Source organism: Aotus nancymaae, unplaced genomic scaffold (genome assembly GCF_030222135.1).
Source record: "Aotus nancymaae isolate 86718 unplaced genomic scaffold, 86718_ANA_hifiasm-v0.15.2.pri h1tg000040l, whole genome shotgun sequence".
NCBI classification, from domain to species: Eukaryota; Metazoa; Chordata; class Mammalia; order Primates; family Aotidae; genus Aotus; species Aotus nancymaae.
This window is the reverse complement of record NW_026988454.1, coordinates 123478043-123494564: the sequence shown is the minus strand read 5'-3', so window position 1 is coordinate 123494564 and position 16522 is coordinate 123478043. Positions and strand designations below refer to the sequence as shown.

The 16522-nt window shown below is 36.6% G+C and overlaps 1 protein-coding gene across 1 annotated transcript in view; it reads right to left on the bottom strand.

Moving 5' to 3' along the window:
* BTBD9 (BTB domain containing 9) overlaps positions 1-16522 on the bottom strand; it is a 476557-nt gene that overhangs the window by 397070 nt on the left and 62965 nt on the right. The window contains exon 6 of the mRNA XM_012464347.2: positions 15563-15682. Within this exon, the coding sequence (XP_012319770.2) occupies positions 15563-15682 (120 nt within the window). The remainder of the gene's footprint in view (positions 1-15562; positions 15683-16522) is intronic.

Sequence of the window (16522 nt, the reverse complement as noted above, 5' to 3'; positions counted from 1 at the left end):
CTATCCTTATTACCAATACCCCACATATAACGCCATTTTCAAAACAAGATATGTAATAATTTGTATTTTTCTGAAAAAGCCAAAATCTGCAAAGATCAAGTTGTGATTTGGACTCCTTCAGACCCAGATTCTGTAGGATACATTTAAAAACATGTGCCTTGCAGTCTTGAAGATTGCATAGGGAAACAGAAGTCATCATAATAAAAAAATATAACATTCTTTCTTTCTTTCTGTTACACAAAATGGAGGTGTTTCTTATTCCACTGACTGTCTTTCTCCCTCCCTCTTCAGTTTCTTCCTCCTGGATCCATTTAATCAGTATTTAAACACGCTTTAGCACCTCTCATCTTTCAAAAGCATATACATTTCTAGTGTCCACCAGGTACCTTTATTTACCTTCATGGTAAAGTTTCTCAAAAAAAGTTATCTTTTCTTTTTTTCTTCATTTCCTCATCTCTCAGAACTTTCAAAAAGTAACTTCAACACCCTATTTATTTTTAAAAACAATAGTATAGCAAGTTTAACAAAAGACAAATAAAAATCTAATATTACTTGCTTAATCAATATTAAAGTTTGGTGTATATCCTTCCACACCATTCTCTATTCTCATATAAATCCAAATAAACATTTACATATATATATAGTTGTTTTTTCACTGACAAGTATCTCTAATATGAGTTTTTCATTTAACAATTTTTGTTAAAATCCTTCTAGGTTGATTCATATGGATACAATTAATTCTTTCTAATTTTAATTAATTCCCTTGTTGATGGGCATTTTGGTAGTTTTCAGTTTTCTGAAGCTATAAGCAATGCTACAATAAGCATGCTTACATACACAGTTTCTTTGAATGAATTTTGCAAACAGGGGATTTCTGGCTCAATGGGTGTATTTATGTTTAATTTTATTATAAAGTATACATTTACTTCTTTAATCCACTCTAATCTGACTTCCATCACTCCTGTATCAGTAAAACTGCTCCTGCCAAGGTGAACAGTGCTCTGTGTTGTCAGGGCCAATGGATACTTCCCATTCCTCATCTACTTGATCTCTCAGCAACACCTGGCATTGATGACCTGTCCCTCCTTCTTGAAGCCACACACTCTTGACTGTCCTTTTCTTGCTAGCTATTTCCTCCCCATTTCATTTTACAACTTTTCCTCTTCTACTTGAGCAAATTTTGATGCATTTCAGACTCAGTCCTATGTCCTCTTTTCTTTTTCTTCTACACTTTCCTACATTCTATTTCTTTTGGATCTAATTGGCTCCAATGGCTTCAAGTATCATCCTCTATGACAACAACCCTTAAGTCTCTATTTCTAGCCCAGACCTCCTTTTTCATCTTCAAGCCTGTATCTAACAGTGCTACCTAGAAGTCGCATAAGCTGAAGAACACATCTCAAATCCACTTGTTTCTCTGACTCCACTGACACCATCCTTACACAAGACCACCACATCTCTCTTACACTACAACAGAGGTCTCCGAACTGGTCTCCTCCCTTCCATTCCCACCCACCTCAATCCATTCCCCACAAGAAGTCTTTAAAAAACTAAAGTCAGATCATGTGATATCCCTCAATACCTTCCCAGGGGCTGCACTTTTGATAGATTACTACAAGCGCTTTAATGTGCCCCTGACACACGTGCAAACCTGAACAACCCAGTCAATACCCACCCTTCTCCCTCTACCTCGCTGCCACTCCTAGCACACTGATTTCTTTTCATTTCCTTAAGCAAGCCAAGTTCTTTCCTCCCTCAAGATTTTCCTACCTGTCCCTGCTCCAGATGCTTTCTCCTTTTGTCTTTGCCTATCTAACTCTTAATCATCACTGAGGTCTCAAAGAGCTCTTCCCTAAAGAACCTCCCCTGACTCCCCAGTTTCAATTGTATTCCTGTTGGTGAGGCACAGTGGCTCACGCCTGTAATCCTAGCACTTTGGGAGGCTGAGGCAGGCGGATCACAATGTCAGGAGTTCAAGACCAGCCTGGACAATATGGTGAAACCCCATCTCTATTAAAAATACAAAAATTAGCTGGGCATGGTGGCAGGCGCTGTAGTCCCAGCTACTAGGTAGGATGAGGTAAGAGAATTGCTTGAACCCAGGAGGCAGAGGTTGCAGTGAGCTAAGATTGCACCACTGCACTCCAGCCTGGGCAACAGAGCAAGACTCCATCTCAAAAAAAAAAAAAGTATTGGTATTATACCTTTACTGCCCACTTGTGCTTTTCTCTCTCCACATTTATCACATTTTTTTTTTTTTTTGGAGACGGAGTTTCGCACTTGTTACCCAGGCTGGAGTGCAATGGCGCGATCTCGGCTCATCGCAACCTCCGCCTCCTGGGTTCAGGCAATTCTCCTGCCTCAGTCTCCTGAGTAGCTGGGATTACAGGCACGCACCACTATGTCCAGCTAATTTTTTGTATTTTTTTTAGTAGAGACGGGATTTCACCATGTTGACCAGGATGGTCTCGATCTCTTGACCTCGTGATCCACCCGCCTTGGCCTCCCAAAGTTCTGGGATTACAGGCGTGAGCCACCGCACCCGGCCACATATTATAATTCTTTCTTTACTTGTAATTATTTTGTTTAACATCTGACTCTTCTACTAAGCTGTTAGCTATAAGGGTAGGGGATGTGTGTTTGAAATTCCCCACTGTAGTTCCAGTAGCAGTACAGTTCCTGTCATGTAGCAGGCACTCAGTATGTATTTGTTGAATAAATGAGGAAAAAATAACTTTATTTCATTTGGGAGATCAAAAATTCCCTGGAAGAAGTGGCATTTCAGCTTGCTAAATCAATAGATGGGATTTCAGGAGTGGAGATGAGAGAACATTTCAGAAAGAGGAACTGAGACCACATGTTTGGTACTAGTTAGAGATTTTGTAATCCAAGATCCAACTCAATCCTGGCACCAAGCATAAAATAAGAATCTCACTATATATAAAAACAAAGCAGACAAAATAGCAAATGTCACCATTTTTTTTCTTAAATAATAATTCTGCAACTAGCTTAAACTGACTCCTTCACAATTTCTGTCTACCTATGTCATCCCATTTCCTAACCACTTAGAAACTTCAAAATTCTCTTGGGCTCAACTTCTTGATTTTTTTCTCCATATTCAATCAGTCGTAAAGTTTGAATGGCTTTTCTTCTGAACTATCTTACACAACTATTTACTTTCACCACTTTAACCAAAGACACTCTAATTCAAGCCCCCTTCACTAATCACATTACTGTAAACATTTCCTAAACAGAGTTTCTCAACCTTGACACTACTGACATTTACAGATGGATAATTCTTTGTTGTAGGGAAAAACCACAGATGGTTTCTAGTGAGTAGAAACCAGAGATGCTGTTAAACATCTTACAATACACAGGACATTGTAAGACGTTTAACAGTATCTCTGGTTTCTATTTACTAGATACCAGTAGTATGCACCCCCTCAAAACTGTCTCCAGATATTGCCAAATATACCTTTGGGGAGCAAATTCACCCCCAGTTGAGAACCACTGTTCCTATGAGATGACACCTCATGGGGAAAGCCCTATAAAACCATCTGATCAAAACTCAAATATCCTTTGAAGCTAACTCAACTTTCACCTTTTCTGTGAAATTCTGATGTCTACCAACAACAAGTGCACAGTTAATTTTTACAAATAATCAAAAATCTGCATAATAAAACAAACGAGACCATGATGTGCTTATCAGTCCAAACAAAGATTAAAAATAATGATAATGCCCATTGTTGATAAGGATGTAGGAAAATAGAAACTATCATTGGTGGAGAGAAATATACTGGCACAATATTTGTAGATAGCATTTAGTAAAATGTTTCACACTTTGAGAGGATTATAATACTTTGACTCTGCTTGTTTAGATCAGACAAATGGGCAAAGACTACGTTGTTCTGCAATTGCAAAACTGGAAACATCCTGAAGGTCCCTTAATAGGGGACTGGTTTGGTAAGCAACAAGCAACAATACATTTAAAATACTGTGCTATTGTTTAAAAGGATAAAGCAGGCTGGTCTGAAGGTAGTGAATTATCTCAATTGATTGTTCACAGTCAGTTACAGATTGAAATCCTTATTCTACTCTTTCTCCACTTCTCAGTACTGCACTTGACTAAAAAAAAAATTAAAGATAAAAAAATTTTAAAGAGAAAGTAGATTTTACTGATATAGAATGACAACCACAATATATATAAAGATATATATGTAACGGTTCAAAATAACATGTACTGCATAATACCATTTTTGTAAACAACATGTTTATGCATGATTACACATAGAAGGCTAGAATATATATCAAAATATTAACAAAGTTTCTATAGTCAAATCATATTTTAAGTATTAAAAGAACTGCTAAATCTTCTTGAAAAATCTTAGAGAAGTCAAGTTTATGAATCTATACTTTAAAATCTTCAGTTTACTTAAAGCAGGTATATTCTCCACTTTTATTTCAGGCAAATATCTTCAGTTGAAATTTTTTTCCTAACCATACTTTTGCCCTAGAGAAATCAATAGTTAAAAGGAAGTTTACAGAGAAAAATATATTTTTGTGCATGACAGCTTACCGGTGTGATGTACCCATGAATCATACTGAAAATATGTCCCTTGAAATCAAAGAAAACAATATGTTTATACAAAGAATGTGCCCCAAAGTTCCCCAATAAAGAAAAGTGTTTAATCAAAATATGTGTTGACAGCTGGTTAGTGCTGATTCTCAAGTAAAAAAGAAAATCAGTGTCATTGTAGTCTTTTGTGTACAAGAGCTGAATATGCAAATGAGCCCAAAATGGAGACTCATTATCTGTTTTACACTTCAAGTGTGATTTTAAGCACTGTAGGTGTACATACACACACACATCCAGAATACACATATATCTCAACAAACCATGCACATCATCTGTTCAGAACTGGGAAACGCATGCATGCTTCTACAACATTAAATGGAAGGCAGATGGTAGCCAATGATCAACAGACATAAAATAAAGTCCTTCTAAATCCTACTCCCTCTAACAGTCTTCTAATTTTTTCCTTAGAAAAATATCAAGCAGTTTTTCGTTACTGTTGATTTGCAAGTCCAAAATTACAATGGGCAATACAAAAGAGGATTTCAAAGAAGGAAAAACGTCTTTTGGCACAGATTTCACTTTCATAGTCTTAGGCAGGAGGTAACACTAACTTTGAAACTCACAGCATACTGTAGTTTTATCAGTAACTAATGTGTAAATTAGTTCTTTCTATAACTGAAGGTTTAACTTTCAAAATACATAATTACTGATCATTTTAGTGTGCATCACATTTCTTTTGCAGGATGAGATGAACTAAAACAGCTGTTACATTCTAATAGCTTCATAATGTGCACAGAATTTCTATGACTATTAGAAATTAAACCTATAGCTTCCTATCAAGAAGAACATATTCATGTGTACATATGACCCACATTATTTGGAAGAACGATTATTAACTTATGAAATTATAATTTAAAACATAATTAAGTAAGGCCACTAAAGAAAATATTACAGCTCTTAAATGAGGTCAACGCCAACAGTCCACTCCAATCCATTCCCTACACCGTTCTTCGCATCTATAAAGTGCTTTGGGCTGAAGGAAGTCCAAGTGTTCATGCTACCACCATTCCTTGCAGGGATTGAGTCCTCTATTTTCATAATGGGAGATGAATTTTTAGAAGGTGAACTAGGCCTGGCACTCTGCCCAGATTTTCTGGCAGCCGACAAGCAATCTGGTTTTACTTCTGGTCTACTCTCCCCTGAGCTAACCTTGTATCCATAGACAGCACCCTGATCTAGGGAACGTCTACCATTTATAACGATAACTGAGAAAGCTCTGATGATTTTATTAACCATGGTATTTGTACACACAGTTTTCTTTAAACATATTTTCTGTGGAAAAAAATATAAAATGTTGTTTCCTATTATTTTCTTCTCACACTGGCAAAAAATAGCAGTGTTAAAAGGATATTTTCCAGAAAAATAGATTATTATCCACGCACTTGTGTTCAGGGATTTCAGAGAGCTAAAGAAATTCAACGAGTTATCTAATGAGCCACTACTATCAAAGGAATATAAAGCAAGGTCCAGGAACTGCAAAATGATTTTAACAGTATACAAGATATATAATTAATGGCTAATTGGGTGATTCAAGCTATAAATACTATGAAAGGTCAGAGCAATCATTGTTAAGTAGTATGGGGTGAAATTTGAATGTACGAGATTTAACTCTCCACTGAGAGAATTACTACTTACTCAACAATATCTTTTTAAGAGTACCATTTCCAAAGTGAGCAGGATAGAAAAATGACAATGTAATTCACACACACAAAATCTGTATCTAAGTTTGTTTATCTACAAGATTTAATTGTCCTTCCATCTTCTTGGTTATCCAAAAAGCAATCAATGAAGTTTTATTTCATGGACTGCCTTTTCTTACTCACTTCAGAAGCTGGATTGAAGGTCCTGGAAACTTCCTCACCAGTTTCATTAATTCCTGGGTTCCATTCCCAGATCCATAGCTCACTCTTGTCTGTGTTCCTTGTGCTGGAGGCTCTCGGCTCATATTTAAAAGCTGCCAAGTCCTAGATGGCTTTGCATTCTATTCCTTCCTTGCTTCAGGATTTCCTAAGTTTCATAAATAAGTGTGGGGAGAGTTGCAGTACACCAAAACGGACTCCTAAAGGAGATTTCGCATAGGAAACCTGATAGACTCACATTCATTTCCTCACATTGCAGCATGTACCCAACAATGAAATATCTATGAAATGTATTATTTTTCTAAGCAAAAGACAGTAGCTCAAGTCCTGGCTCCAAAGTGGGGGACTTTATTTACTTCTTGGGAATTTTTACTATTTTACGTGACAACCTAATTTACAGTTCTTCACAGGGAGTCTTTTAATCTTGTAGAAAGAAGTCTTAAAAGGGATAGCTTTAAATAAAACCAAGTAACTCCTAGATACCTGACACAGTTATACAAGGTAACACAGAAAGAGAAGGTTGTCATTTACATACATTCTCTGAGTATTTACATAGTAAATAGACAGTTTTGATTAGTGAGACAAAAAAGGTATTTTTGTAAGAACCAAGTATGACACTATAGAAGCAGAAGGACCTAATGATGGAGAGCTTTGAGAAAAGGGTTTAGATTTGACCAAGTCCAGTGCAGAGTCTACCTTAGGTTAAGTGTCCTGAATACACAGAACAGTCTTTATTCACTATGTTGCCTAGAAGGGCAAAAACTATATCATAAAATTCTTGAGAACAGCCACTGTGTCTTGCTTATCTTTTTATGCCTGGCACCTAAACAAGGTGCCTGCAATACAGCATGTGCTCAATAAAGGTTTCTTGCATGAATGACTGAATGAATAAGTCTCATAAGTAATAAAGGAGTATTGAGAAGAAGAAAAATTTGAGAAAAAAGATGTTTGATGGTCAACATGGAAGGTGCTACCTAAACTTAATCCTGGGCCTAACTGCTTGGGAAGCAACTGTTAGCAGAAGCAAATATAGTTTTTGCCTTTTCAGAATGAAAAATAGACAATGGTTATTTGTGGTAATAACAACAGGTTATTAGTGTTAGTAACATCATCTCATGCAATAAGCTTATTAAGACATTAATTTATATTCTAAAATTATACAACGCAAGGGAAAAGGGCAACCCCGTTCTATTTTCTCATATAAAAGAAGCTTAACATGCTATTATCCTTTAAACAAAACAAAACAAAAAAGCTTGGATTCAACTGAATAACTTAAGGACAAACAGTCATTTCTCAAAGGTCTTACTAAATATAAAACATGGTGGGTTTTTTTATTTTTTGTTGTTATTATTGTGTTTTCCCCCCTAATAAAAGGGTTCTAGGTAAAAATAATAAACAGAAAATTTCCCAACTGAAGAAAAAAGCAATTTGAGATGTGAAGAGATCTTGTAAAGAAAAATTTCAAAATATGTGCAATTTGTTTCTAAACGGCTGAATCAAAACAAGCCAGGATTTAAGAACATTAGGTTCACTCTGTAATAATATTTTTAAATGATCTTATGGAGAACTAAGGGGCAGGAAAATTCAAAGCTCTACAGCCAAACTGACAAAACATACCTAGATAAAGGATTGCTGCACTCCCTTTGGAGCATTTTAAAACAGAAAACATCCCCAGAGGTTGTTCGTCATCATTACTAGTACACGTGTGTGTGTAGTCTGGGTGGCTGTGACCTGCCCTAGCAGAATTTGGCCACAGCAGGCCCTCCCCTATAGGACTGCTGGAAACTGTTCCTTCCAAAGAGGCAGCAAGAGAGCTTCATCTGGGCTCAATGTCTTCTTCTCCGACTCTAAGGTAGAGCTATTTCTTTGCCATGATTCTTGAAGCAGCAATGTAATGTGGAGTCAGACAGACCTGGTTACAAATTTAGCTTTTCTAAGGTTCAATTTCCTCATCTGTAAAATTAAGGTAGTGATTTTTCTTCTACAGGGCTATTTTAAGAATTACACAAGGTAATGAGATGTGCCTGACCCATACACGATGTTCAATAAATGTTACACTGTTCCCTTCCTATCCCTTTTCTGAGGTCCTGTAATCTTGTTTCTCTCTATCCTTATTCCTCCTTTCTTCTGTTTTCTGATTCCTTTTAAATATTTAGATCATCTATCTCCTATCTCCTTTGAGTTACTCCTCTATTTCAAAATTCCAAAGGAAGGTTAAAAAAAACTTATTTGCATGAAACTGAACAACTGGACTACAGAAGCCCACATTTCTCCTATGCCTTGCAGATGACAACTCAAGAGCTAGCTAGCAAGCACCTAAATATATACCTCTAGACTTTGGGCATAATTAATGCTCCACATCAGCAGGAAGACTTAAATAGTACAAATAGTTTCACATGTTATTTCACAAATCACAGACCTTCAGAACAATTTATATTTAAATATGATGGTGTAAAAAAGCAATTTTTAAATTCTCTTTAGCTTAGAGTAAAAGTGTTATAATTTAGTGACACCATGTGGCTACATTTTGCTTTGCATTCTTAGAAGAAAAATGTTCCTCTATTCAGGGTTGCACTTGCTAGTTCAATTATAATATCAAGGTTGTAGGCAGATGGGCAATTCAAACTAAGTATGAACTAAAACGATTATTTTTTAAAAAATGAAACTATTCCTGTTTCTTTTACATCTGAATAAGGCATTTCTTGAATTGTGAAGCTCTCCAGTCACAAGAAGCAAGTAAAGGCTCAGTGTTATTCTCGCTAGGATTCTAAAGCAACCTAGTGAATAATGAATAATGTAAGAGTGTCTGCCTTTAAAAGTAAATAAATATATCAATGCCCACTTATGGGTGGAGATGTAGGGAACAAAAGAGAAATGAAAGAAGACACACATTATACAAGTGTTAATATGGTAGGGAAAGAATGCTTCCATAAACAGCAATGCTTGTTTTCTCACTTGTTTTATGTAGATCTATCGCACTGTGTAGGTACTATAATCTAATGAGAACAGATGAAAAAAAATATGCTGTATCTATTGACAGCAGGAATGAGGGGGGCCTAGAAGAATGTATAGTAGCAATAAATGAGATTAAAATGCCATATACCAACACACAGTAAACTTAGGGTATTCATCTAATGAGGTCTCCTACAGTAGACCAGCTGCTTCCAAATAACATTAAGTGTACACCAAAGAAAATATTCACATACTGTGTAAATATTTAATACAATGGGCCAGGCATGGTGGCTAACACCTGTAATCCTAGCACTTTGGGAGGCTGAAGCAGGCAGATCGCTTGAGTCCAGGAGTTGACGACCAACCTGGGCAACATGGAAAGACCCCATCTCCACTAAAAATACAAAAAACTATTTGGGTGTGGTACCACATGCCTGTAGTCCCAGCCACTCAGGAGGCTGAGGTGGAAGAATCACTTGAGCCCAGGAGGCAGAGGTTGCAGTGAGCCAAGATTTTACTACTACACTCCAACCTGGGTGACAGGGCAAGCTCATCTAAAAAACAAACAAACAAAAATAAATAAATAAACCAATGACCAGAAAATATCACCTCCTTCATCTCAGCTTAAAACACCTACCCCCTGTCTCTGGCCTTCCCTAACCACCCTATTTAAAATAACCCTTCGCTGCTGACCTCCATTACTATCACAGTACCATCTTCGCAACACTTAAAATTACCTGATGTGCTCTTATCATTTGTTTGTTTGTATCTGTTTCTCCCAAAGTCCAAGAGCATAGAAACCTTGGCAGTCCTCTTCAGTGCTGTGGCCTCAATATCAAGTACACCAATAGCACAAAGTAGGCACTTATTTGTTGAATAGGTGACAAGTGAATAAATAAAGAGAAATCTATTTCCTTAGCTGGTGAAGCATGCCTAAATTTCTTGTTGTTAGTGAAAGTAGAACCATTCTGGTGAGATGTTTATCATCACTTATGGCCTCTAATGTGACCACTGCAACCAGAAGACAGGCTAGCAGATGCTCTATGATACCCTTCTTTTTTCTATGATACATATGGCACACTACAATTTCTCATTCTAAGAAAAGAAGAAAAAGGAGGGAAAGCAACTACAATAACTAAAATGCTTTCAGCAAGAATCAAATAAATTAGCGGAACTAAGTAAAATACATGCTAGAATCCAGCTCATGATAAATATGGATGATCACATTAGGATAAGAAGAAATGATTATTAAATAAATGATTTTAGTCAACTCATTATCCTTACCTGAAAAGATATATACAAAATATCCTGACTGTATTAAATACTTAGACATAAAGCTTTTAAAAAAAATAAGTAGTGGAAAAAATATACATATATTTAACATTCTTTAATATTAGAGTGAGGAATAGTCTTCTAATCATACCAAGCCAGAAATCATTAAAAAGATGACAGATTTGAATGTATTTTTTAAAAAGTAAAATTTTACATAGCAAAAAGTACCAATAAAACACTAAAAATGAATGACAAACTTCACATACGACAAGCAAAAGGATGTCATATGTATGTATTGATAGAAATTTCTCACAAGACAAAAAGAAAAAGATAACTATCTCAGAAGAAAAATATGCAGAAGACAAAAACAGGCTTTTCATAAATAACAAATAAACAAATGGCCAGTATTAAAAGATACTTTAACTCACCAATAAATAAATTCAAAGTAAAACAGGACTTTTGTTTTAAACAAATTATATATTACATTGGTAAAATGGTGACAGTGTCTGCACTGGTGAAGGTTCACAGACAGGGGCATTTTTACATGCAATTGATAAAAATTGGGTACAACATTTCCAGAGGGCAAGTTTTATCAATATTTAAAATATATACTACATTATAACTTTATAATGAGAGATATTTCCATTTTGATAATTTTTTTAAAAAAGGAAATAAAGAAACCCAGTTTTGTATTAACCAAGTTCATCTCTCTGATGCCATGCTCTAAATTGTCAATTTACACCCATCTCAACATCCTGTCTGGCCTTTTCTCCAGTAAACAATGCTCCTACTCCTCCTCTAATCTCTGACCAGCCCCTGAGGTAAATACCTCTCCCACCTACTCTCTTCTTCCCTCTCTCAATAGACATAACCTTGAGAACTTTGCTTTCAGCCCTGCTTTCTTCTCTCCCAACTCCCAGGTTTTAGACCAAGATCCCACTTGCAATTCCAGCCACCAGTCACATGCACACTTTGAACTCTACTTCTATCCATTCACACTCATGTTTTCAAGTTTTCTCATTTTTCAGCAATATTGCATGGCTGCAAATTAACAGCACCATGTTGAGGAACAGCTCCAAATTTTAAAAGCACCCACAGGGTACTCAATATTCACCATTCCTTACTAGTGCTTTCTTTTGAATACTAGGCTCGATCATCTAAGAAAGCTGTGGAAAGGACTGGGAGAGAGTTTACCAATAGCCAAGAAGGCAATTTGAAGGTTACAGATTATGGGTAAAGTGGAAATTGCATTTCCTGAGAAAGAAAAGACTGATAAGACATAACTTGGTTCTCAAAGCATATGAAAGATTGAACATGAATTGATGAGTCCCTTTTCTCCATCTCCAGTTAAAGGCTGAAGGGAGTAACTGGTCTAAGCTTCTGGCTACACAGAACAATCCCCACTTAACCCACAAACATTCCTAAAGAGTCCAGAAAGGCAAAGCAGACCATTTCCCTGCATTCATTACCATGGCTGGGCAGGATCACACTGGCTTTGAAGCCTGACGTTATCTGCCATTTGATAACAACGACTGTCTTGGTGAGGTGAATGCTGACTAAATTACATTCCAGAAGATAGATGAATGGCAAATCTTATGTTATATATGTTTTACCAACCAAAATACATGAAAACTGCTAGACACATACTAAGATGGGCAGCTTGTTAAGATAAAACTGTTTAAGGCATGTTTGGGATTGTACATATGGATTGGCAATACAAAGTACCAAAAAGGCTAGGCTCCTGAGGTGAGAGTCACCCCACAATGAGAGCCACTATGACCAACAAGGATGGCAGGGATGACTCTCTTTGAAGGTCAAACACCAGGGAGTTTCTAAAATTAGTAAAAATAATAAAAATGACTGCAACTTATTAAGCCCCTCCTTTCTACCAGGAACTGTGCCCCGTAGATGTCAATACGCTGTCATCTAATTCTCACATCAAACCCCATGAAGAGGTGTTGTTATTCCTGTTCTTTATAGATGCAAATACCGGGGCTCAGAGAGGCACAATCTTATCATAACACAAATGATGAGGTGAAACAAAGATTTGACAGGAGCTCTACCTAACTCCACAGTTTATTGTTTTAAACAAGAATTTGAGAAGAGCTCTACCTAACTCCATAGTCCATTGTTTTTCTACTACATGATTCTGATTTACATGCAGTTTAGCCTAACTCAGAGAGAGGACGGGGTAATCTCAGATTTCCCATTCATAAGTTATCATTTTTGTGAATGTATTAGATGTAATCTTTCATCAACACATGACACTAACATCCTTCAGGATTAACCTCCAAATTCGGTTTCGTGAAGTAAAAAACAAAGTAACCTTTGCAAACAGTTCAGATCCATTTACTATTACAGAGAATTTTTCAGCACTCATATATGTATTAATGAATACATTGATAAAAAGTCCCAATGAATAATGTACATATTAATGTTCAATCAATCTCTCTTCATTGCACAGTCATTGCCTTGGCACCATGAAACCTGTGCTAACATTTATCGAGTACCTACTGCATACGAGGTCACAGTCTGAGCACTGTGCAAGAATACTAAAAGATTAGAATCCATACTCCTGGCCTCCAGGAGCTGTAATTTTAGTATCAGAGGCAAGACAAACACGCAAAGGACACTAAAGAACAAAGCTGACATACAAACATGCAAATTAACTAACATAATGCAAATTGAACACTTACGTGCTAAGGAGATAAAGTAAAGAATGTATTTGCCCAGAGAAGTTCTTGGAAGAAGTGTAGTTAGTACATTGTTTAGGTAGACAATAAATAATTGTGAAGGTAAGAAACACCAAGACATCCTCAGATAATCAATAGAGACATATTCTTAGGTTTATTTTTAAATACTATCAAAACTATAATCTAGTAAAAAAGGTAGTTTACTAAAGAAAATAGTAATTAATATAATAAAGTGGTTATAATTTTTAAACATTAACATGGATATCAAGACTCCTTACTTTTCTAGTCATCTTCATCTCTAACATCACCGTGGCTCAGTTTTTTTCAACCAGAATAGGGAGCTGGCTATACCAAGACAAAAACGAGTATCATGAATACAGTCAACCCCCTAAACAAAGTCAAGGCCATACAGGAAAGACAAACTAAGGAAAGAAGAGTATCATAATGCTTACTAATATATAAAGGTAAAGTATATTTTCTAAAAGCCAGAGATCATGATCGAAGGCACATGTTTTCATACATACAATGAGCTTTCAGGTGGGTAAAGCACATAGACTGTCATGGCTGGTGTTATTATATTCATGATGATTTTTTGTAGGAGTCATGTTCCTGTTGCTTCAAATTAAATGCAAACACACAGTCCTTCAATCCATATCAGACACTTTGTTATGCTGCCTGTGTTTTAATCAGATACAATGGTAATAACCTGAGTCAATGCAGACTCAATCTCCTCCTCCACGTGGGGATCCCTCCATCACTCCGGAAGTATCCCTAGGCAGCTCTGAGATATGGAATCTTCACTCAATTTCTTGTCCCTCTTATTTTAACCCATTCAAAACTCCTCTGATAAAAGAGCACCTGCCAGACCTGAGACACTTTAGTCTGTCTTTGGGGAAACAAAATTGATTTTCTTCATTTTCACACAAGAGGATCCCTGGATAACAATATTGTGTCCAGTCATACCAATAAAAAAAAAATGTAGGCAACATTCTTTGCTGTACCAGAGGCTGAACAGTTTTGTGAGGTTCCTAAGTGGAGGAAAAAAATTCAGCCTCTTGCTGTTAGACCATAAGTTTCACCAGTGTAAGAGTAACTTTGACCAAGAGACTAAGTGCTATGGTGCCTTCCCATCTGCTCCCAATCAGCCACAGTGGGAGATCAGATGGGGTCATGGGTGAGGGTGGGGAGGGCACTGGGTGAGGGGCCAGCCCCACATTCTCCCTGGTTTAAACTCACCATATCCCTTCCCTTATCTTCCTGCCACACCTGAGCAAACAATCACTTTCTACCTTTAATCTTTTGATTTTAAGGTAAAGAATATCTAAGGGCAATTTCCAGTGAGAAAACTACAACAGAAAAAAACAACAGAACTTCGGGGGCCTTTAATCACCTAAACAAATTCACTAATTTGTATAGGCTTTATAAAATTTCAGAAATTTTAAATGATGTATTATACCTAAAGGGAGAAGATAAAATATTAAAACAGTAGCTTTTTGATACTTTTAAAAGACAACCATACCGAGGGCTACAACACATAACAACAATAAAAGCAGAGGTGCTCTGGCTGAAGAGACAGTCTGAGCCTAGAGCCCCACTAGCTAAGCATCATTTGCCCCAAATGCAACCCCACTTGAAACACCTCTTCTGTCAAACCCCATTTGTTAACCACTAACACAGAGAAAAAACAGATATCCAGAACATGCACACTGGCATTCAAAAATCTCCTCCAGTCCTGGCCACTGCCAGGGAAGACTCCAGAAATATGTCTCACGGCCTTAATAAGAAGAATGCAGCCTCTAACAATAATTATGCTTTCAAAGTATCACAATGAATATTACCATTCACTGTATAGCCCAGAGTTTAAAAAGCATTCCACTTCTCAAATGTTCCCTGTCCCTTCTCATTCATTCATGTGTGTACTACATATATATGTCATACAAGACATGCTATATAAATAGTTCCACAACACACTGTAAATACTAAGATGCATCATTTTCCACATTCTTAAGTTTTTTTTTTACTTAGGATATGTTTATTAGTTGACATCCTGAAAAACTCTTTTTTCAAGATGAAAAATGCAGTTCTGCTTCTCAAAGTACAAATCTCCTTATATAAAAATAAAAATCATGTATTAACCACTGAGAACTAACCTGCAGACACGGGCTGGAAAATATAATTTCTGCCAAGAACGACACAGATATTGTGAATGATCTATCACTCTGACCCAATCAAGTTCATCCATTGACACTTCAATGAAGTATGAATAAGACCTGTGAATCAAAAGGAGAAAGCAGAAAAAAAAAAAATACCACATTAAAATCACAATACAAAGCTATACTGAATGAATGAGAAGGGACAGGGAACATTTGAGAAGTGGAATGCTTTTTAAACTCTGGGCTATACAGTGAATGGTAATATATTCATTGTGATACACTGAAAGTAGAATTATTGTTAGAGGCTGCATTCTTCTTATGCAGGCCATGAGACATATTTCTGAAGTCTTCCCTGGCAATGGCCAGGAATGAAGGAGATTTTTGAATGCCAGTATGCATGTTCTGATTATCTGTTTTTTCTCTAGGTTAGTGGTTAACAAATAAAATAAAATGTTAAAGGGTACAAAAAATACAGAATTCACTAATTACATTTTCTACATAATCAAATTCTAATAACAAGAGAATGTTATTATAGCCTTCACCTACAGTGCACTGAAATTATCTCTCAGGTGGTCTGTCTGCCTTCTCAAATCATAAGCTGCTTAAGAACAAAGGCCATACTGTATTTATATTCATATTCCCAGGGTTCCACACAATGCTTGGCACATCAGTCAAGCAAGATATTTACTCCTTTTCAAACATGGTCAGGATGCCTCACCTATACCATATTTGAAGATTAATGAAGCCAGGAGAGAGAGAAAGAACAGAAAATAGAGAAGCAGAAGGTATAACTTCTCTCTCTACCTTCCCTGGCCACGGTGTTCAGCCACCCTCCTAAGGAAGAAAGCCAACTTGGAATGGTTCCCCCACAGAAGGCAGCTTATCTCCTGCTGCCTCCCAGTCTCCTACCCTCCCACACATACAAGCTACCTGCAAAAAAAAAAAAACATAAATGAC